Genomic DNA, 21,961 nt, shown 5'->3' with positions numbered 1-21,961 from the left:
TCGCCCAAAGTCTCACAGCTCATAAATAGCACAGTCTGGCGTTCGTACTCCGAGGTCTGTGCTCTTTAACCCGCACCTCGCCCCGCCCCACCAGGCGAGGCGGGAAGACCCTGGAGTCCAGACTCCTTGCTCCCTGAACTTCCCTCCAAAACAGCTGAAGACAACGTTGGGGCACACCCTCTCCCGGGCCTGCCTCCCTCCCTTCTCCTCTTTTTTTTCTTAATTCTTAACAGTCGAGTTTGCTTCTAACGCCCGCTTACTATTAGATGCGTCCTAATTGTCCCGCACACAGGGAAGCCGGAATGTCTTGACTGGTTAATTTCTTCTTCATGGCTACTCCTAACAAATTAATTGTAGGGCCGGGGGGGGGGGGGAGTGTGTGTGTGTTCGGGGTGTGGGGGGGAGCAATGGGCAGCCAGCCACGCAGGGAAAAATAGGCAGGTCGGCCCCGCCCGGCGGCGCCGCGCCCCGCCAGGGGCCGGCCGCAGGGCGGCGCGGGTACCCTGCGCGCCCAGGGCGCCCGCTGCACCGGGCGGCGCCTCGGAGGGCGCCGAGGATCGCGCTTGGCCGCGCCCTCCCTGAGAGCGGCTCTGCGCGCCCGGCTCCCGGCCTCGCGGTGGCGCCGCGCTGAACCGCCCGTCTCGCTCTCCAGGCTGTGATTATTTTGTAAAACCCGGCGCCGAGGCCCGCGCGGCCGCACTCGGGGGCCCCGCCCCGCGCCCCTTCCCCGGGCGGTGAAGGGGAGGGGGAAGGCCGCGGCGCGCTCGGGAGCCGGCGAGGGAATCCCTCTCCCTCCACGTCACCCGAAAGCGAGGGAACCCGCACTCGCGTCCTCTAACGCAAATGACCATCTTTGGCAACGTGCGCCAATGGAACAGACCAAGGGCGCTGGGCTCGGGGGTGCGCGGGGGTGGGGAAGGGCCGGGACCGGGGCCGCCTCGGCGCGCCCAGGCCGCTCGGGCGGTCCGCTCCTGCCCCGCCACCGCCTTTCTTCCCTGCGCCGGGTGTGCGACTGGCGTCAGCGCGGCCGGGAGCCGGGGCAAGGAGGGGAGCGCTGCGCCCGCCTCCTCCCGAGCCTCTTCCTCCTCCTCCTCCTCCTTCCCCCCCCCCCCTCCGCCTCCCCGCGCGCTCCTCCCTTGCAAGGTGGAGTCTGGAGTTGACGTGAGTGAATCCACATGGTACAGGGGCTGGAGAATAAAGAGTGTGGAGTTGAACTCGTGCCATTGTAGTGACTCATCTCGGGCAGAGCGCAGGGGCTCCGAGCGAAGCGACGGGCAAGTGAACGGCGCTCGGCGGGCCGGGGAGAGAGGCAGAGAGGCGCGGCCGGGCGAGGCGGCCCGTCCCGGAGCGGGCGCCGGGGAAGGGGTGCAGTCGGGCGCCGCAGCGGCGGTACGGGCAGCGGGGCCGCGTCCTTCTCAGCGCCAGCTCGGCTGGAACCGCGCGGGCCGGGCACGAGCTACCTTCTCCCCGCAAGTGTCCGAGCCGCTCCGAAACTCCGGCGGCGAGTCGGCCACAGGAAGTTTATTCTCAGCTCCTTTTCTAAAAGGAGGAAATAGAAGTTTCTCCCGGCGGGCAGCCTTTCTTTTCGCCTTTTTTTTTTTGTTTTGTTTTGTTTTGTTTGTTTTTTCTTTGCCCTGTCTGAAATCGGGGGGCCCCCGGACCTGGCAGTCGTGATCCGCCGGGCTCTTATTCTTTTTTTTTTTTTTTAATTTTCAGTTTTTGATCGGACCGGCTGTCCCGGCTGGGCTCCGACTGCGCGCGGGAGCGGGAGGGCGCGCGCAGGGGAGGGACCGAGGGACGCGCGGACTTTTAGAGGGAGGGACTGGGGGGCCCGCCGGTCCCGCGGCGCTCGGAGGGCAGGAAAGCAGCGCAGCGCGAGGCGCTCGGGAGGCACGGTTCCCGGGCTGTCGCCGCCTCCCGTACGCACCCGCCACCGTCGGGGAGCAACCCGGGAGCGAAGACCAGAGCCCGAGGCGCGGCCGGCAGGGAGCGAGCCCGCAGCAGCCGGTGCGCGGCCGCGGCGAGGGCGGGGGAAGAAAAACACCCTGTTTCCTCTCCGGCCCCCACCGCGGATCATGTACCAGGATTATCCCGGGAACTTTGACACCTCGTCCCGGGGCAGCAGCGGCTCTCCTGCGCACGCCGAGTCCTACACCAGCGGCGGCGGCCAGCAGGTAGGTGCGGGCCCCGGGTGCACCTGGCGGCGCGGGCCGACCCCCGCCCTCCTCTCGCCGCCACTGCCTCTTTTGCTTTCTTTTCCCGTTTTTGGCTTGGCGAGAAAATTCCTACGGGGTCACCATTGCAAGTTTTGGATTTTCGTGTTGTCCTGCCCACCCTTCTCCCCAAACACTTTTTTTTTTTTTTTTTTTTTTTTTTTAAATTGGACCGAGGAGTGGGCTTGAAGAGCCGGCAAACCCTTTCCCTCACTCTACATCTTACCCAGACAAGCTCCTGGAATTGCAGCAGCAGCTCCCCTTCTCCGGAGCCTAACTCCTCTCCCAGAAATCCCTCCCTCCTCCCCACCCCCGTCACTTCTCCGCGGTGGGGAAAAAAAAAAAAAAAAAAATCTTTGCACCCACTGGCGCCTCCCGACATCCAAGGACTCCGTTCCTGCGGGAGAGCCCTCTCCCTCTCTTCCCCTGCTCTCCATCAGTATTAATTTCTGAAAGAGGCTAGGGATTCGGAAACATGGTTAGGCTCCTTCAAGTAATCCAGAGCGAGGGTGAGGGTTGTCGCTCTGGGAATAGGGTGCGAAGGTCAGGAAGGAGGAGGTCAGCCTTGATAGGCTCTGGCCCTGTGTCTTTGTGCCCCTGCGCCCATCCATCTCCTCTTGGGGTCAGAGAAGGAGCCTGTACTGCCACCGGAAGGGGCGCCTTGAGGGTCTGGGGAGGGGTACCTGAGGCAAGGACGCCTGCAGAAAGAAGTGGGGAGGGTGGCTGGAGGGGGAAGAGAGCTTGCTTAGGCTCCTGGGTGGTTCTGGAAGCGGAAAAACAACTTGTTTCTAAAGCAGCAGGACTGGTTTGCACTGGAAGGATTGTGCCTGCGATCTGTGTCTGTAAATACCAGAAGGGTGCTGGTGGGGTTAGTGGGGTGTCTGCCCTCTGCAGCAGCTGCCCCCCACCCCCACCCTCAGGCTTCAGAGGGAGCTGGCTTAGCAAACAAGGCCACTACAACCCGAAGCCCATCTGGGTCAGGATCTGCGGAATCTCTGGGCAAGTTGGCTACAGCAGGAGTTGCCCTGGTAAGACAGTGGCCTTGGCCTCTAGAAGCCAGCCAGCCAGTAGGGGCTGGGGTGGGCTTCCCCTGGAGGGGTGGATCCTGCCAGAAAATAAAATGGAAAGACATCGCTCTTTGGGATCTGAAAAGGGATACCTTGTTGCAAAGGGGTTCCCCTTACTTGGTGAGTCCCCAGAATGGCTTTTCTGTATCTCCCCTGGTGCCCCCACAAGCACCCACTGTAGAGAATCTAGTCGGTGCATTAAGGGAGCATTTGGGGCACCCTTTATAATGAGCAACAAGGTGATGTGTCTTAATCTTGTTTAAAAAGTGCTTTTGCTTGCTTTCCAGTCCCGTTGGTGGTTTTAATTGAATCTAAATATCATTAAGCAACGGGTCGGAGTCATTTATACCCATTCCCTTATTTTCCAATTCAACAAGCTGCCAAAACGTCCTTCTCCTCCTCCCTGGATCTGAAAGAGATCTTTTGATATCTTGTCTGTCCCTTTTGCTGCCGTTTTCCTGGCATTTACCACTGTAATATGACAATCTTGCCGCCTGGCTTTGCTCAGACCCTGGGGCCCAAGTGGGAAGTCAGACCGGACATCAGTGCCCAGATTGAATAATCTGTGTCACTAGGGCTTTGAGCCCAGGATGTGAGCGGAGGCAATTCCCTGTTTTGGAAGAAAATCAGACAGGAAACCAGTGCTAGGAAGAAGGAAGAGAACTCAGTCCAGCAGGGTGTAATGGGGCCTCATTACCGAAGCAAAAAGCAGCTGTGGGCTAATTCCTAGCATGCTGTAACACACAAGGATTTTGCAATTAGTAATAACTAGTGCACGGGCTTCTCGCATAGACGCCTGCCTGTTTGGCCCAGCAGCTTGAGTGAGGTGCCTTTCAAACCAGAGGGATCGGCAAGGTAATGCGGCTTTGGACAAGTTTCTCAGCCTGTCCACTCCTAGGGAAGGAGGAGGGAGGAGGCTGGCGGGGGTGGGGTGGGGGAAGGTTTTTCCATCATCTCTCCAACATGGAGCCAAGCTGTTCTGTGGTCCTCGGACGGACTTGAGAGGCTTTTGTTATTTCCCAAGTCTGCGCCTGGACCCCACCCGATCTCAGGCTCAAGGTAACTTTATTACATACCAGATATGACTTGTGATCACTTTATTTCTCTCAGCTTCTTTTATGGGGCGGCTTTCCTGGCATTTATACTGGGACTTCCACCTTTGTAGCATCTCCGTGGACTGGTCGGTATAAGAAAAGAGGGTGCTCTGGTTTTCCCTTGGGCCAGTGAACATTATTTTTTCCCCATCTGTTTGTTTGTGGGGTCTGATAGTCCCGATAAGTTTGCTGCTGTTTACTCAAACCAAAACTTTCTTCTCTCTAGTTTAATAAAGCTTGATTTTAACACATGGCCATGAGTTCCAGGGACTTCGGAGGGGTGGGGGGCAGGTAACTCTATGTTGAAACCAGTCTTCTTGTATATGGCAGGAACTCCAAGCATGAAAAATATTTCCTGTTCCAGTTATAGTTTTAATCTCGAAGGCTGGTCATTGGTGATTTTGTTTCGTCAATAATCGTTGCACAAACCTCCCCCTCCTGGCATTTTCTGTTTATTGTTGTTGTTTTCTCTCTCTTCTGAGTTTCCTAGGAAAACACCTCCCAGATATATGCCTTGCCTGGTTGCCCGACTATTACGGTTTCAGGGCTTGAGCATTACGCAATCAGCCAGTTACACAAACACAGGTCATTTCATAACTTGTTTTCATCAGCTGGGCCCCCCTTTTAATGAAAAAACAAAACAAAAACAAGACCCAGAACTTTTCCAAGGTTGCCATTTGTCGGTTCCTCAGATAACTTGTGAAAATAAACCAAGAGGGACAGTTCCTTTCTGGAATCAAGGAATACCAGGCTAGCTCTCTTCTTCGGCAGCCGCCCTTTCCCAAGAGACAGAAAGACAGACAGACAGACACACACACACACACACACACACAAAATTCCCCGGAGTGAACTTTTGCCAACTGTACCAGGCTGGGACATTCCTCACATCAAAGAACTTTTACCAGAAATGACTGTGATTCCCAAGTCAGTCCCAATCACACCTCTCTAGTGCCCCCTACGGGACATTCTTAGAAGAACTGTCTGGGGAAGGTATTTTTCCAGCCCCAGACAGTGTTAACTTGGTGAGTTTTCGGAATTCTTAGGATTTTTTTCTTTTTAATTTGGGACAAATAAATGCCATATATCTAACAGCGGTTAACTAGGAACTGCCTGACTTTTTGAAATGCAGTTTTTTTTTTTAATCTGTTCTAAATAAAACCTGGTTCAAAAAGGAGTGCTTTTTTTCTTTCCCTATTTTGATGTTTGTCTTTTCTTTAGGGTGCCAGGAATTCAAATTCCCAAGGCTTGTTTTCTTGAGGTGTTTGTATTAGGACACAGGATTGTTTGGGGGAGGGGGGTTTCAGAATTGGTGGGAAGGTGGGAGGTGTATATTAGGGGTTTGGTGCCCCCCCCCGGGGGGGGGTTCTTTGATCTTGTAGAGGTTGTAGATTAGGATCAAACAAAATGTTATCCCAGGAATTTGTCTGTTCAACTGATTCTTGATGGTGGAAGTCAGTGTCACTTTTTCATCAAAGTGAACGGGGTGAAGTAGCAGTCATGTATTGTTTGAGCAGAGGTTGAATTTTCCTCTCGAAACCCGAGTGCATTTCCATTGCTTTATTTCTGCCTGCCTTATTGTTCAAGGTGAGCATCAAGTTAGGAGTCTTGGGTTTGGTTTTTTCCCCCATTTTTTTTTTTTTTTTTAAGATTTATTAGAGAACAAAGCGGTAGGGGAGGGGCTGAAAGATAGGGAGAAGCAGGCTCCGCATTGGGCAGGGGGCTAGCCCTATGTGGGACTCTATCCCAGGGTCCTGGGGTCATGACCTGGGCACTTGACTGACTAAGCCACCCAGGTGCCCCTTTTTGTTGCTGTCGTAATGCAAACACACCAGAATTTACACATCCAAATCACTGTGGTGCCCTTCGAAATTATTCCTGGCAGAGACCAACTACTACTTTGACTGCTGTGGCTCTTGGTCAGACTCAAGGTTTGACAACACTCCTCTTTTGGTATCCCCTTCAGCAAATTCTTTCAAAAACCCTCCCTGCTCACAGATCTTTGTCCTTTGAGGCTGGACTTTGATATTTGGAGATGTGACTTATAAGGACTCGAGTCTGTCATAGAAGGTCTGGGTGATCCCAGACTGGGTCCAAAGTCCAGTGGGACCCCGAGTCATCTTCGTCTCCCCGCTCAGGAGTCTTCCCTGGGAGAGAAGTCACCAAGAGCAGTCACCTAACCCTGAAGTAGGCACTTTTGCCATCCATACTTTAGATGTTTCTTTTCCTCTGTGAAACAGGGAGAAAGGTACTGGTTACGAGAATGCCAGAAGCTAACTTTGTGCTCTATTTGTTGAGAGAGAAAAAAAATAGCATCATTCCTTTGTGGATCTGGCTCATCCTCTTTTGGGCCACAGCCTTTCAACGTGATGGCAGCTGCCTTGATTGAAGCAAATAGATGTCTTCCAAACCCCACTTGGTAACTCTCCAGCTCACTGGGCCTGAGAGGGAAGTGAGGCGTTCTCTTGCCCAGCACCATCTCTCTGGCTGGCACTTGGCCACGCTCACCCTGCTGTGGTTAAAGGAAAGATCAGATGCCGTGCGCTTCCGCTGACTGCAAAAGGGGTACACAGGATAGTAGGATTGCCACTCCCATCCCTGCCATGCTTTGGAGTGGGGTTTCTCACTGGAAGGGTCCTGGGAAGAAAGAAACTGGGGAAATTGGGTGGTAACTCCATACCGGCCACGTTCTTCTGGCTGTTTTTCTTTTCTTCCTTTGCTTTGTTTTGCTTCACCCTGGCAGTGAGGACCAAGAGGAGACTGTGGCTCTTTTAAGTAAACCTGGGAAAGAGAGGAAGCTGACAGGAGACCCATCACCTGAGGGAGTGTTTGTGTGCTGTGAAGTCGGGGGGAATCCCGAGTTATTAGCAACCATTTCCATTGTGACACAAGTGGCTTTCTTCAGACAGGAAAGGTCAAAGTGCTGTCCAGTGCATACTCTGTGAAGACGGGTTGAATTCCATATAGAAGACTTCTTTCTTCCAAAGAAGAAATAGAAACAGAGAACATTGGAGTCAAGCTTGACCTCAGTTGGGGTGTTCTGGGATGTTTGAAGCAGGAGTTGTCCCTTTTGCTCTTCCCCTGAGCCAGTCTGTAGAAATTTTGGAACTTTTCCCATGTTGTTTTTTTTTTTTTTTAAATGGGGCTTTAGGGACACCTGGGTGGCTCAGTCAGTTAAGTGTCTGCCTTCAGCTCAGGTCATGATCCCAAGGTCCTGGGATGGAGCCCCACGTTCGACTCTGTGCTCCCTGGGGAGCCTGCTTCTCCCTCTCTCTCTGCCTGCCTTCCCCCTGCTTGTGCTCTCTCTCTCTCAAGTAAATAAATAAAATCTTCTTCTTTTTTTTTTTTTTTAAAGGGTAGTTTCTTAAGAGAAAGAAGCCAGCCCCTTTCCAGACATCTGTAGTCATACCTGCCTGCTGAGACAGGTCACTAGTATTTCTGCGGTTCGTGGCTTGAGTGCTTGGGAGCCCAGTTGAGAATCAGTGTGATGGAGAGATGCCTGGCCGAGTGGATAGGCTGACAACACTGACCCTCCATGCATCCAAAATGCCATTTCTACCCAGCGCAGGAATTTCTGGCCCAAGCCCTGTTCCAATCATGTCTGTAGGAAATGAAAACCCAAAACCTACTTCCTAGACCCTTCTGCAAAAGGCGATGGTTGTGACCCTCATTTCTGAAACCAAAGCCCAGCTGTCAAGTTCAGGAAGATCATTTTTCCAAACCAGAAAGTGCTAGGCTGCAGGGACTTCTCTGACCTGGTGAAGCTGGGAGACTGTAGAGCACTGTGTTCTGAGGTGTCTTCCTTAGAGACTCTGGGAGCAGGACTGGACAGCCCCACAGCACCCTTAAATAGGGGTGCTTCAGGATAAAGAGGGGTCTTTATGATGCCCACAAACCCACAACAAAGCTTGTAAGGGCTTGAACTTCAGCTTCTTGGTCTGGAGTTTCAAGCTGGTGAATGAGATTCCCTGAGTTAAAGGAAAAGTTCTCTCTCTGTCTCTCTGTCTTTTTCCTTTCTTGTTTCCTCTCTTTATTCTTTCCCCCAACCCTGATACTTAGGAGAGGGAATGGTCCTCTAGAAGGGGGGTCCCCAAAGCACAGCCCCAGTGTTTTTGTAAATAAGATTTCACGGAACACAGGCACACCTGTTTGTTTACGCACTGTCCCCGGCAGAGTTGAATAGTTGCGACAGATACCGCGTGACCCACAAAGCCTAAAATATTTAGTATGTGGCCTTTTACAGCCAAAGTTTGTCACACTCCGCTCTAGGAGGTCCGTGGGGGGAAGTTCGTCCTTTTATAGGCATTCTTGCCCACCCAGAAGTCAGCAGGATGACATAGTCAAATAAAGCATTTGGGGGCTTTGCCAGTCTGGAAGGCCACCCAGCCATCCAGCATCTTCTGCCCTGTCCCTGGAGGAGGGGCTTCCAAGGGGCAGGGGCTGGAGAGCCTCAGGGGACTCAAGTGAGGTCCAGACTTACCTCCTCTATCCCCCCTCAGCACACACCTGGTGCTGTGGCAGGGCTCACACGGCCCTCATGCCCGCAGCCCAGAAATCCTATCTTTGTTTCTGTGTAATATAACCCTTAGTATAACCCTTTAGTATAACCCTTCCGTAGAGAACGGTGACTACTCCCAGCACGGTATTTGACCGATTCCTGGGTCTGTTGGCGAAGAAGAGTGCCCGGCTGACTCCTGGGACCACAGACCGCTCGCCTCACCTCTTCTCACCTACTTCTGGGAGGCTTTCTGGGCAATACCTCTGGAGGGGAGACAAGTCCCATCGCCAGATCTCCTTGAAACTTTTGGGAGCCTCTCAGGCTCCTGGAGGAGACACAAGCCCTCTCGATCACAGCCCCAGTCCTCTCTGGGGTTGGGACACTGTTTTCTGTGTGGTTTAGAGCCAGTGTGTTATCCAGATGGCTTTACCTCCCTCCGAAACAAGTTGTACCCGCACTTAGAGGCAGTCATTACCTAGTGCCTTGTTTTTACTGCTGTCTTGTTTTGTCTAGACCAAGCCATTGCTGCAAGGAATCTGGCTGAAGGCCGGGTAGCACGTTCTGGAGACCCAGAGCGAGGACCCTGGAGGGCCCAAGGGGCCCCAGGGTGGCGGGGCGTGTGTGTGTGTGTGTGTGTGTGTGTGTGCTGCGAATCATCCACTTATTCCCAAGGGATCTCAGCCTCCCAGATGTGCTTCAGGTTTTCTGCTTGCTTCCCCTAGGCTGAAAAGGGAGCTCTTTTGTTTGTTGAAATGAGGAGCGATTTTCTTGGAGGGTTTATTGAGAGAAAAGCTGACCATTCCCTCTGTGGCCCTCATGCTGGATGCCTCAGGTGTTCTTCAGACCCAGAACCTGACTTGGGGAGACAAATGGAATAAAAATGTTGGGTGGTTCCCGGGAGTGGGAAGCTGGCGGGTTTTCCTGGAGCCCCAAGCAGAGTGCGCAGGCGCAGTGACGAGACGCCATCATGGTGGTGGTGGAGGTGATGGTGAGGACGGGGCCGCCTTCCATTTGCTTGGCGCGGTATTTCTCAACCCCCGCTCTGCATGTTAGAATCTCCTCAGGCATTTTTTTTTATTTAATACCTTATCAGAACCCCACCCCAGACGTGTTATTTTAGAGCTCTAATGGCAATGCCGGCTCCAACGTTGGTGTTTTGAAAAGGCTCCTCAGAATATTCTAATGGGCAGCCACGGGTGAGAACCACTGGTGTGCTTTTATAGCCAGTGATTACAAGTAGCTACATATTTAATCCTCATGATGGTGTGGTGAGTTGTGTGTTCGGATTCTCCCTCACAGACAGGGAAACAGTCCTCCGTGATTCTGCGAAGGCCTCAAATCCAGGCCTCCTGCCACCTCCCCCCTCCCATCCAGCCCCCAAGAGAAACGGAGCTGTCTGGGCCTTTATGCTTCTGCACACTCAGCCACACTTCTGGGCTTTCAGTACTCTGCCTCTTCAAGGCCCAGCTCAGTTGTCCATGTTTTCTCCTTGAAGACCGTTTCCTGCTTGGATTCTTCCTTGTTCACTGCATCCTTCCTATACACACACACACACACACACAACACACACCCCCAGCTCAGTCAGCTCCTGATAAAAGCCGAGTTGTCTTTGCCTTCCAAGATGACTCAGAATCCTTTGTACTGGGCAGCTCTTCTAGAATTCCAGAATCCATTGCGCAGGTAGCTTCACAGAATCCCAGGATTCCTTGCCCCGGTGGGTCTCCTTGTGGAATCCCCAAATCCCCTGTGCTGGGTTGTGCTTTCTTCACTGAACGCCCTTGGCCTGGGACCCTGGGGCATTCTGAGAAGTGAGGCAGAGACATCCCCCCTGACCCAGACTGGGGCCACTCAGCTGGCAGGGGAACGAGCAAAAAAGGGGCCCCAACTCCCTCAATTACAGTCAGGGGCTCTAAGTCCCACTTTATTTACACAACAGGAACCCAGGTGTCATCTGTCACGGGACAGAGACAAGGCAGCTGGCTTTGCTACTAATACTTCTATTTCTGGTTGGTCTGACCAGGCCAAGAGAGGGGGGATGCTATAGTCCCCGTGACGATAGTAGGATTTTATCTGGGGTCAGATCTATGGCCTCTTCAGGGAGAGGGACGGTCTGTAGGGTCTCTTGGCAGGGATGAGCTGATGCTCTGAGGGCAGTAGGGGTGGGTACCAGCACCTGGGTCTGGATTTCTAGGAAGCAGAAAGCAATGCACAGAACCTTGTATAGCACCATGCGTGAGAGCCCTGTCCTCTTTGTCAGGCTGAACCATATTTGAGTCCTGACCCACCCCTGCTTAGGAGCAGGGTGACCTTGGATAGGTTACTTAATCTCTCTACGCCTAAATTTCTGCCTCTAAAATGGAGATAATGGTAGTTCTTACCTCAGAGGGAGAATTAATCAGATAATTGAGGTCAAAAACTACCAGGGTGACCCATCATTTAGTAAGTACTCAGTAAGTGACATTATTATATTCATCATGTCACCTACCAGGTTAGGGAAGAAAGGATTTGCAGAACCTATGTGTGGAAAAAGGAATCACCTGAGGAGGAGGGCTCCCACTGGGGTGCTTTCCTCCTGAAAAGCTGGGAGCCAGGGAGGCGTGGGGGCAGGGAGCTCTTTCCCTTCTCCCTCCTCGCACTTTCTAGTAGCTGGCCCTGAAGAAGGGCCAAGACCAACTGCTGAGGAGCGTGACCCATTTTAGTGTTTCTACTCTGTCATCATCTTATATTTTAAATAGAATGCTTCCTGCAGTATGTTCCGGAGAGTTCTGCAACATGGTCTGGGCATAAATTAAGAGACAGAAAACTCTGAGCTAGCAGCACTCAAGTTTCACACAGACACATCTATGAACGCAGATGGGTTTGTTGGTAGGTAGAGACACGGTGTGTCTGCTCTAAGCCAGATGGCGGTTGAGGGCCAGGAGGAGGACAAGGACACAAAGGCTACCACTTTCCAGTCTCAGGAATTGGAGGGCACCTTTTCATGGACCTGGCCTCCCCCTGGATGGGGTCACAGCCCCATCCTATACCTATTTGAACTTCCTGGTGATCATTGTTGCCCCAAAGCTGTTGGTTTGCAAATCTCCTCAAGGGGTCCCCAGCCCCCGTACCCTGGGGGCTAATTGGCAGGTGACCCAGAGGCTCATTAGGCCAGGGGGAGGGCTGCTGTGCAGACGTGGGCATAGCTAGCCCTGAAGGCCCCTGGGAGGGCCTGCTGAGACCACGAAGTTGTCCTCTTCTGCTCCATGCTTATTGGCTCAACACGGTTTTCTCTCCTCATTTCAGAAATTCCGGGTAGATATGCCTGGCTCAGGCAGCGCCTTCATCCCCACCATCAACGCCATCACGACCAGCCAGGACCTGCAGTGGATGGTGCAGCCCACGGTGATCACCTCCATGTCCAACCCGTACCCTCGCTCGCACCCCTACAGCCCCCTGCCGGGCCTGGCCTCTGTCCCCGGGCACATGGCACTCCCGAGACCCGGTGTGATCAAGACTATTGGCACCACTGTGGGCCGCAGGAGGAGAGATGAGCAGGTACGTCTCAGATCAGTGGAAAGCAGACATGTGGGGGACTTTCAGGGCCTGGTAATACACAGTGTTTTTCTGTGATCTGCTGGGGAGCTGGGTCGGTGTCCTGGGAGCACCGAGGAGAAGAGGGGATTCGGGACCAGGGGCCTGTGACCCTTCCTCGTGGGAAGCAGAGCTGAAGGCCTGAGAGTTTGACCTGGCTCTGTCATCTTGCTCATGTCGCTGAGGCTCCCCAAGTCTCAACTCCCTCAGTGCAAAATGGGGATAATGGTGCCTATCACATAGGACTCGTCGCCACTCAAATGAGACCATGTGTGGGAAAACAGCGCTGTGTGTGGTGCGGTCTCAGCAGATGGGAAGCACTGTTGGGACATGTCTTTCCCTGATCCATGGCAGGACACACAGCCAACGAAGCCCTAGCCAGAAACTTTCGGGGGTTAGCCCTGCGTTGTCTCCTGGTGTCTGGTGTGGGGGAAACACTCAGCAGACCTGAAGGGTCACCCTCCAGGCCCACAGTACTTGCCTTTCCTCCTCGGTGTCCCAGGCCTCCAACTTGAAGCAGAAGCCCATTTCAAGTACCTACAATGCCCCTTCCAGAAGGGCAGTGATTTTGGAGTCTTTGGAGTCAGACGGCGTGTGTCGGGGGTGAGGGGAGAGCAGGTCGGATGTCGGCTTTTTTTGCCCTCCGAGGGCTCAGCTTTAAGAAGGCATCTGCCTGGCAGGGAGGGACACGAGACAGCGTGGGCTGCTGCTTCTAGACACCATCTACCACTATTCCAAGGCATACCATCTCTATCAGTAGGGAGCCAGGGTAGTGATGGGCCCCCTGATTCCCAAAAGAAAAATCAGAATCATGCATAAAAAGGGGGGTGAGCCTCCTAAGGGCCCCGTGGATCCCCCTTCACAAACGATTCAACCAAAGCCTAGACAAACCTGCCTGAGGCTATTTGGCAAGACTATGGGAAGTCTGAATTAGAACCCAGTTCCCTGGACTCTCTGAACAGTACTCTTTCTACAATACCATCTCACTGTGGATCCAGGGAAGGAAAATACTTTAGCGGTGGGATCCTTTTTTCAAATGAAACATTCACCTGGTGAGTCACTCCTCTCCATGTCCACCACTGTCCACTGGCGCTCTGGGATCCCAGTGTCCCCATACAAGAATCTTTCACACATGGTCCTCCATGGGTAATCATGGATCCAGTGCCAACCCAGGATACTGAGGACTGCAAGGGTCCCTGCTCTGAGGAACCGGGAGCATTCATAGGATCTCCATTCCTCTGAGGCTAAGGCTGGGCTTGGCCTCCCCTCCATGCTGGTTTGTTCTGTTAATGGCAGGACTCAGCGCAGAGCATGATGGTTGTTGGGCTTCCGCTGCTGGGACAAGTGACTACTATCCCCTGTGCTATTGCTTTCCAAATTGTAGATGTAAACATTGCAGTAGCCGTGATTACACTGTCCTTTAAATTACGCTTCCTTCGGGAGCCCAAGATGTCAAGCTTTATAGTCACCAATGACCTGGATTCCACTCCCCAACTTATGTAAGTGACCTCAGTGAGAGCGGGTTTTCAAAAAAGCAAGATGTGCTGAACACTCTGCATTCTTTTCTGGGCCTAGTTCACACCTAATTTAGAAGCTTGCACCTGAAATAGACTTTGAAGAAAAGCTTTTCCAATTTTCCCTCTGTACCCATTTCACAGATGAGGAAACAGAGGTCCAGAAAGGAGAAGGGCTCTGTTGAGGGCGATGCTATGAGTAAGTGGCTGAGCTGGGGCTGGAATCAACCTCCCCTGACCTTCAGCTATGTGGTTTTCCCACCATACCACCTAGGCGTGCCTTAAGACAATCTGTCTGGAGAATTTCCTTCCTTTTCTGAGAGGGAGGGAGAGAGCCACATCAGTCAGGAATTCAGACAATCAGCCAGCAGCTTGGAGGAAGCCTGGACAGTAGCATCCTCGAACCTCGGCTCTTTGCGTCCCTAGCCCAGGGGTCTTCCTCTGAACTGATTCTGCCTGCTTGACCTCCCCCAGGGAGAGGAGCCTGTTCCCCAGAGCCAGCACGGTGCCTGCCTGCCCTCCTCAGAGCCTGCCCAGAGGCTCCCTCTGAGGCCCGTGATGGTGACTGAGGAGGCGGGGAGCCGAGGGTGTGTGGCTTGTGGGTGTGTCTGCGGTGGTGCTGACACACTCTAGTTGTGACCATGTTGGTGTCACCACCCCTCTACACTTCCTATGCTGACAGCTCCCACAGGCTGCCCCATATCTTACAGATAGGGGAGAGACTTCTAGGCCAATCGGAAGGCCAGAAGTTGTCCGGAAGCCCCCAAAGGGGAAGGGAGGCTGAAAGGGGCAGCAACCAGCTCTGCGCCTTTTCTGCCCCTCATCAGTGACGGATGGGGGGCTCGTCTGGGCCTCAAGGGGAGCCCCAGTAGCCCTTTGAGTAGTGAACCCTGAATGCAGGACTGCAGGGGGCCTAGCAAGGCTCTTGGTAACTGTTGGGCTCAGGGTGAGACAGGTTTGGGAGCAGCACAGATTCAGGGCCTCAGCTGAGTGGCCTCATGACCTCAGCTAGGCAGCCGGTCCCCACACAGAGCAGGGTACCCAAGTTTGTGGACACTGGATCTCCAGTTCACCTGGACTCTTACAGGGCTCTGAAAAAGCATCAGCGAGGAGACCTCTGAATTAGTCTTCTCCCTTCTAGCACTTTCTAGGTTAGAAAGGGCTCTCAGAGTGCGTCTCATCTGATCATCCCAGAAACTTTGTGGAAGGCAGGGCAGGTCCCAGTAATCCATATTCTAAATGGGAAATCTGAGGCTCAGAAGGTTGGGTGATTTGTCCGAGGCCACACAGAATGGCCCCGTCGGCGTTCTGCACCCAGGCCGCTTTAGACCTCCCAGAAGAGAGAATGTAGAGCCTTTGGCTCTGCCGGGGAGGTGGAGGGTTTCAGAGGTCGGGACTGAAGCCGGGGCTGGAGGACGGAGGGGCAGCCGGGAAGAAGTGTGGGACTCTGAGAGCAGGCCTTTGCCGGGGGGCCTGGGGGGCTCACAGAGGTGTTAGCAGCTGGGCGGGCTCTGTGGGCCCCTCCTGGAGGCTGCTGCAGGGGGAAGGCACACAGCAGGGGTGGAGCTGGTGGGCGAGGGGAGCTGGGCCTGGTTCTTAACCCCAGTGAGGTGGGGTCTCAGAGGCGTTGAAGGAACCTGGGGAGGATGTCCCAGGAGGGAAGGAGGCCCTCGTTGGCCTCTGTGGGAACGCAGCTCAGCCAAAGCCCTGGGAGACGGACCTGAGGTACCAGGAGGCTGGCAGGTCTCCCTGTAGCCTGCCAGGCTTCCTGTCTCCCTGTGGGCCACGCGCCTTGACTACTGGGGGTGGGGTGTGGGGTGGGGGTGGATTTGCAAGTTGAGAAGGTGTGACGAGCTTCTCTGTGCTCGGGGCCTGAGGCTTCAGAGGGACTTTACATCTGAGCCATTGACTGGCATGTTTCTGTGCCAGCGTTTGGAGAATTCGATGTGGGACTCTGGCCTCTTGGTTGGGGCCACAGGGCTTCCTCAGTGTAGACAGCGATGGGATTGTCCTCTCCAAAGCTGTGCCCTGCTCTGCTGTTTTGGACATCACAACAACAGACCTGCAGGGCTATGAGGAGGCCTGGGGACTCTGACCTGGGCCCAGCCAGGGCCATGCCTCCCTCCCTCATGGGTCGCCTGGCAGTGGAGGCAGCATCTCCCAGTGGGGCAGCCCTTCTCACGTCCAAAAGTGGCTTTGGCTTTTCCCCCACGTTGTCCCTTGAGGGTGGGATCCAGATCTTATACCCCATAGAATCTTCTAAGCCCCCAGGACTATGTGTGTACTTGGCACATGGTAGGGATGCCGTCATTGTCTGCAAACAGCATGGGATGGCCTTTCTTTTGGGATTACTTTCTGCCTTGGCCCACGGCCTTGTGTCACCTCTGCGTGCCAGGGGACACTGGGGTCACAGGAAGGGCTATATGTAAACAGAGCTTCTGCTTTGAGTCTCAGAGCAAAGGTCTTGCCCTGGGGCATGAGTCACGGGCCCCTAACCAGCCTCCCTGTGGGGAGCTAGACTGTCAGCTCTGCACGGGTGTCTTAGTTCATGTGGTTCTCTGATAAATCTTGAACCCCTGAAACCATGCCTGGCACCTGGAAGAAGCATCTCTTTGGTTGAATGAATGGACATGGTGGGTAACAGGACGGAACGTGCCTGAGGGTTCCTTTTCCTTTTGCCTGTCCTATCCAGCCTAGCCTTGTGCCGGGCGCACTCTTGAGTCCTCTGGGTTGAATGGTGGGCAGCTGGCCCTCTGGGGCGGGGAGATGACATTGGGAGAGGCATCCTTGGCCTACCCCCCGGCCATAGTACATTCCCCCCAGGGTGGTTCTTATTCTGGGCCTAGCTACTTAACCAAATGGGGATAATGAGGCTTGCCGAGCTGGCAGAGCGTTGGGGAGGAGTAATTAGCCAGGGTTTGGAAGAAGCTGTTTAAGTGGGTGAGGCCAGGCCTGGCTGGCATGAGGGGACTCTGGGGACATGGCCCCAGCTGCTACTTCTCTCTGGCCTTGGCCAGGAATCAGAGCTGACATGACAAAAGCTATCATCTTGCCTAGGCTGATGAGTCCCTGACAGGTCGGTGCCTTGGTCTCCCCTCAGACATGGGATGTCACCTTCCAGGCTGGGGCCAGCTGTCAGGGCCCTCCCTGGGGGTCCCAGCAGTGAGCTGCCAATTCTGGGACTGCCGAGCCCAGCCACACTTCTCTTGCCTGTCTCCCTCCCTGCACACAGTCCCAGAAGGGCTTCTTTCCTTCTTTGTTTAAAGATTATTTATTTGAGAGAGAGAGAGAGAGAGAGAGAGAGCACGTGCACTAACAGAGGAGTGGGAGAGGGAGAGAGAATGCCATGTGGATTCTGTGCTAAGTGTGGAGCCTGATGTAGGGCTGGATCTCATAACCCCGAGATCATGACCTGAGCAGAAACTGAGAGTCAGACACTCAACCAATGTGGCATCCAGGTGCCCCTCAGAAGCGTTTCTTAAATTACAGCGAGAAAGCAAAGCTGCTGAATCATGTACCCAAACCTAATCACAGTCCTTGACCCTGGCCTCTAGCTATCGCCTGAAGAGGAGGAGAAACGCCGAATCCGGAGGGAAAGGAACAAGCTGGCCGCAGCCAAGTGCCGAAACCGCCGCCGGGAGCTGACGGAGAAACTGCAGGCGGTGAGGAGCTCTGTGTGGGGCGGGAGCACTTCCAGGGGGATGAGAGCAAGGGCCTCGGGGCTCCTGGCCTCCCATCCTCTCCTCGTCCTCTGGTGGCCTAGAGATGAGCCAGTGCAGATAGAAAGGGTCCTTCCTTCGAGCGCGCAGGTTTAGCATTGCCCTGATGGAAGAAGAGAGAGGGAGGGCGGGAGCTGGCCTTCGCACCAGGCTGGGCCCCACGAGGGACCCGAACAGCCTGCTGGGGCCTCACACCCTTTCTCATTCAGCATCTAGGCATTCCCTGCTCTTGAACCTCCTGAGGCCCCTGGGTGAGGGATGGCAGAGGGAGCCAGTGCGGGTCCAGACCTGCCCCCTCCAGGGCTGTTTCCCAAGGTTCCAGCCGCCCCCATGCCTACCACCAGCCAGAGTGGCCCTGGCTAGCTTAAGGGAGCTAGTTTGGGCAGGGGGAGACCTGCCCCTTTCAGCTCAGCAGGGGTTTTGAAGCTCTCTGGGTCTCATGGACACGGTCACGTGCTAGCTGAGTTGTATGTACTCCCCTGGGGTTTTCTCATACCCTTCACGGCAGAAGGGTTCCCCACCTCTGCCGTGAGCCGGAAGCTGTCGCCTTGGTAGCTCATCACTCTGCCCTTGTGAGTCACTCTCCCCTGCTGCCTAATTGCCCACACCTGGGGGCTGTGGCCCTGCCCTTCCCTCTCAAAAGCCTGACCTGACCAACATCACGTAACGCCCTCCAGAGCCTAGCCATACAGGATGGGCCGAATGGCACGGGGAGGAAGCCTAAAGCCAGGACTGACTGTCCCTGGTGGAATGTTTTCAAAGTGAGCAGACGAGAGACTGTTGGCGGTTTTTACTGTGACCGGCCAGGGAGCAGCTCTGGAAGTCAGTCACCTTGCCCATCCGTGACTTGACTTAATGCTCCCGGTACCATCCCCCGCGCCAGCTTCCCTTCATCCATCCCGGAGCCCTCGCTCTTGGGGACAGACGTGTTCATGTGAATTCCCCGTAGACGGCAGGGATGTCCGGTGGAGGTGTGTGTGCGAGCATGGGGAGGACCAGCGGGAGCTCTCCCGCACTAGGTGAAAAGATCCTTTACTGACCAGTGCTCCCTGGGTAGACTCCCCCCCGAGGGAGTCCTCCCCACCACTAACTTTCTAAGGGGGCAGGTCCTCTGGGTCTACCCTGGGTGCTCCCCACCTCTAACCCCAGAATAGCCTTTCCTCCGGGGCCCGCTGCTTTCCTCCCCTCCCTCCCCCAGAAGCCTCACACCCGACTCCCCCGCCACCCCACCCGCCCCAGCCACCCAGGCCCCGAGCCACATCCTCCACAGGAAACCTCTCATAAGCTCATGACGTTCGTCAGACCCTTGAGACAGATGGAAACTTTTTTTCACCGTGGAATATGCTGTTCTCTGCTCCGTGAGGCTCTGGCCCGTACCATCTCATTCTGGAACAGGACTCTGTTAGGGGAAAAGTGGGGAGGAGGCCCGTGACACACACCTTTTCGTCTTTCCCACCCGCTCCCCGCCCCCGCCTCCCCGTGGGCTTTTGTGGCTTCTCTCTGGCTTTGTGTCAGGGGAGGGCCCTGAGCCCCTTGCCGTGGGACCCTGCCAGCCTCAGCCTGCTCTGGCTGCGGGCTTCCTCATCTGTTAAAGCGCCGGGACCGAACGGAATGTTCTCCAAGGGTTCTGTGAGTCCTGAATCACATGCTTCAGAAATTAGAGCAAAAAAGGGAAGTGGGGCAGTGCCGATTTAGCCGGGACTGCTGGAGAACTTCCTGCCTGCCCGGTGCCGTCCTCAGCTGGTGTGTGCAGCTGAGAGGCTGGTGTGGACACTGCCGCAGGCAGGCTGGACCAGGTTGAGGGAGCATGAGGAGGAGAGAGGGCTGGGCCTGCACACCTCACTGTGACACTCCCTCCCCCCCGCCCCGGGGAACTGGGGGCAGTCCTGGCACTGAGGCGGCTGGGCATGGTAGCATAGGGACCCTGGAGTTGGATACATTGGGGTCAAGTCTGGCCTACCCTACCTGCTTGCTCTGTGACGTTGGGCAAATTAACAAACCTCTCTGAACCTGTTTCCTTATCTGCAAAATGAGTTGATTTGAAATCACCTGCTTCAGGAAGCTTCTGGAGGTTTGCTCGCCCTCTATCATAATTATCATTTCATCCTTCCTCCAAGCCTACTTTCCACCTTTCTCAGACCGGAGTTTGAGACCTAAAAGGCATCTTGAGCCCCTAGGTGTTTGAGAAGTGGTGGGGTCTGTGGCTGGGGGGCCTGAGCTGGCTGCTTTCACAGCTCTGGGTTTCCCTTTCTCACCTGGCTTCAAACCTCCTGCCCCACCCCCTACCCCCCAGCAGGTCCCTGGCAGGTTCCTGCCCCTCACTCACCTCTCTTCCCTCTGCAGGAGACAGAGGAGCTGGAGGAGGAGAAGTCAGGCCTGCAGAAAGAGATAGCCGAGCTGCAGAAGGAGAAGGAAAAGCTGGAGTTCATGCTGGTGGCCCACGGGCCTGTGTGCAAGATCAGCCCCGAGGAGCGCCGATCGCCCCCCGCCTCCGGGCTGCCGGCCCTGCGCAGTGGGGGCGGGGGAGTGGGTGCCGTGGTGGTGAAACAGGAGCCCCTGGAAGAGGACAGCCCCTCCTCCTCATCGGCGGGGCTAGACAAGGCTCAGCGCTCTGTCATCAAGCCCATCAGCATTGCTGGGGGCTTCTACGGGGAGGAGCCCCTGCACACACCTATCGTGGTGACCTCCACGCCAGCCATCACTCCAGGCACATCGAACCTCGTCTTCACCTACCCCACCGTCCTGGAGCAGGAGTCGCCTGCGTCACCCTCCGAGTCCTGCTCCAAGGCTCACCGCAGAAGCAGTAGCAGTGGGGACCAGTCATCAGACTCCTTGAACTCCCCCACCCTGCTGGCTCTGTAACCCAGCTCCCGGGGGGTCCTCGTCACTGCCTCCTTCCCAGGGACCAGCACCTTCAAGTGCTCCAGGGCCATGAGGGCAAGAGGGGGACCCTGCCAGAGAGCTGCCCGGCTCTGGGGAGACCTAGGTGGGATTTTGCTGGAGGACTTCAGCGATCTCTTAGAAGTCATGGGACCTCCTCCCTTGTTCATCTTGCAAAGCAAATCCTGTTTCTTGAAAAGCCTTGGAAAACTCGGTTTGGTGGACTCAGGCATCTCTCCGGCTTCTGAAGAGCCTGCGGCTGGTGTGGACCGTTCCTGTCCCTTTGTTACGCTACGTCTCTGGAGTGATGGTGTCCTTCCCCGCCCCACCCAGCATGCTCAGTGCCTTTTGGTTTCACCTTCCCTCTACTCACCTCTTCCTCCCCCCAGTGTCAATTTCACTTCCTCTTGGTTTTTATCAGATTTGCCATGACATTTCATCTGGGTGGTCTGAATATTAAAGCTCTTCGTTTCTGGAGATGGGCAGCAGGTGACTGACTCTTCTGCTGGGGCTGACTTGTCCGGAAGGGGACAGTCAATGTGCAATACAGAACCTTCCCTCCCTTGACACTCCCCGGTCCACCACCATCTCCAGGACCACCAGCAGGGCTCCCTGAGCTCTCGAGGAGATGCTGCCATCACTGGGAGGCTCGGAGGACGCGTCCTCCCCATCCTCGGACACAACTCTTTGGAGGAGCGGCTTGGCCAGAAGACAGGGTGTGAGTGAGACAGACGGAGCACAGGTTGGGTTTGCCAAATGCCTAATTACCAGGCCAGGAATAGTGCCAACAAGCCACACAGGTGTCCTAGCCAGCTTCCCTTTACCTGGTGTCTCGAGCAGGACGTCTCCTATAATTACTGCCTCGCCATCCTGCCCCTGGACCCTTCTCTCCTCTAGACCAGGGAGGCGTCCCTCCCTAGGAACCACACATCACTCCAAAGTCCCTACTGGCTTTGCCTTCCCCCAGTCTGGCTTTCAGGGTGACGCCACCCACAGAGATTTAATGAGCGTGGGCCTGGCCGCTCCCCAGATTGCTGCCCAGTGGCCCCTCCCCAAGCCTCCAAGGCCCTTTTGCTGTGGATGGAAAGGCAGGGGAGGAAGGAGGGAGGCAGAGTGGGATTCGCCTCTCGGTGAGCTGCCCGGCCTTTTCTACCTTCTGTGGTCACCTGCTCCCCGAAGGAGTGCTTTCTCTTTTACATACTCCTTCCCCCCGGAGTGCTCCTCGGGTCCAGCCAGCCAGCTGCGAACCGCTGGCCCGAGCTGTCTCTAAGGCTTGGGGCTTACCTGCCATTCCTGGGGCGGTTGGGGGGTGGGGCGGCTGCTGAAATCAGAGATAAGATGTGTTGCTTCCCACCACGGGAGAGGCGCCCCCCTCCTATGGGGCCCGGAGTGGGGAGGGAGACCTCCCG

General features: G+C 55.2%; 1 protein-coding gene and 1 long non-coding RNA gene across 5 annotated transcripts; one reads left to right on the top strand and one right to left on the bottom strand.

Moving 5' to 3' along the window:
* Window positions 1–1,222: 1,222 nt before the first annotated feature.
* FOSL2 (FOS like 2, AP-1 transcription factor subunit) lies at window positions 1,223–21,029 on the top strand. 4 transcript variants are annotated; one of them, XM_045073922.1, is made up of 4 exons: window positions 1,223–2,174; window positions 12,152–12,403; window positions 17,508–17,615; window positions 20,016–21,029. In XM_045073922.1, exons 1-4 carry the CDS (start codon window positions 2,076–2,078, stop codon window positions 20,532–20,534), a joined length of 978 nt encoding a protein of 325 aa, XP_044929857.1. In that variant the 5' UTR covers window positions 1,223–2,075; the 3' UTR covers window positions 20,535–21,029. The 4 variants fall into 4 exon arrangements, with proteins under 4 accessions (XP_044929857.1, XP_044929860.1, XP_044929859.1 ...); XM_045073925.1 differs by lacking the exon at window positions 1,223–2,174 and adding an exon at window positions 2,549–3,241; XM_045073924.1 differs by lacking the exon at window positions 1,223–2,174 and adding an exon at window positions 3,275–4,135.
* Window positions 17,402–20,137, bottom strand: LOC123390234. Its single transcript, XR_006604886.1, has 2 exons — window positions 19,999–20,137; window positions 17,402–19,071 (listed from the first exon to the last, which is right to left on the bottom strand). It is a non-coding gene; the product is annotated as an uncharacterized LOC123390234 (long non-coding RNA).
* Window positions 21,030–21,961: the final 932 nt, after the last annotated feature.

This window comes from Mustela putorius, unplaced genomic scaffold, assembly GCF_011764305.1.
Source record: "Mustela putorius furo isolate JIRA1106 unplaced genomic scaffold, ASM1176430v1.1 tig00537293_pilon_pilon_pilon, whole genome shotgun sequence".
Lineage (NCBI taxonomy): Eukaryota > Metazoa > Chordata > Mammalia > Carnivora > Mustelidae > Mustela > Mustela putorius.
This window is presented reverse-complemented; position numbering and strand designations above follow the sequence as displayed.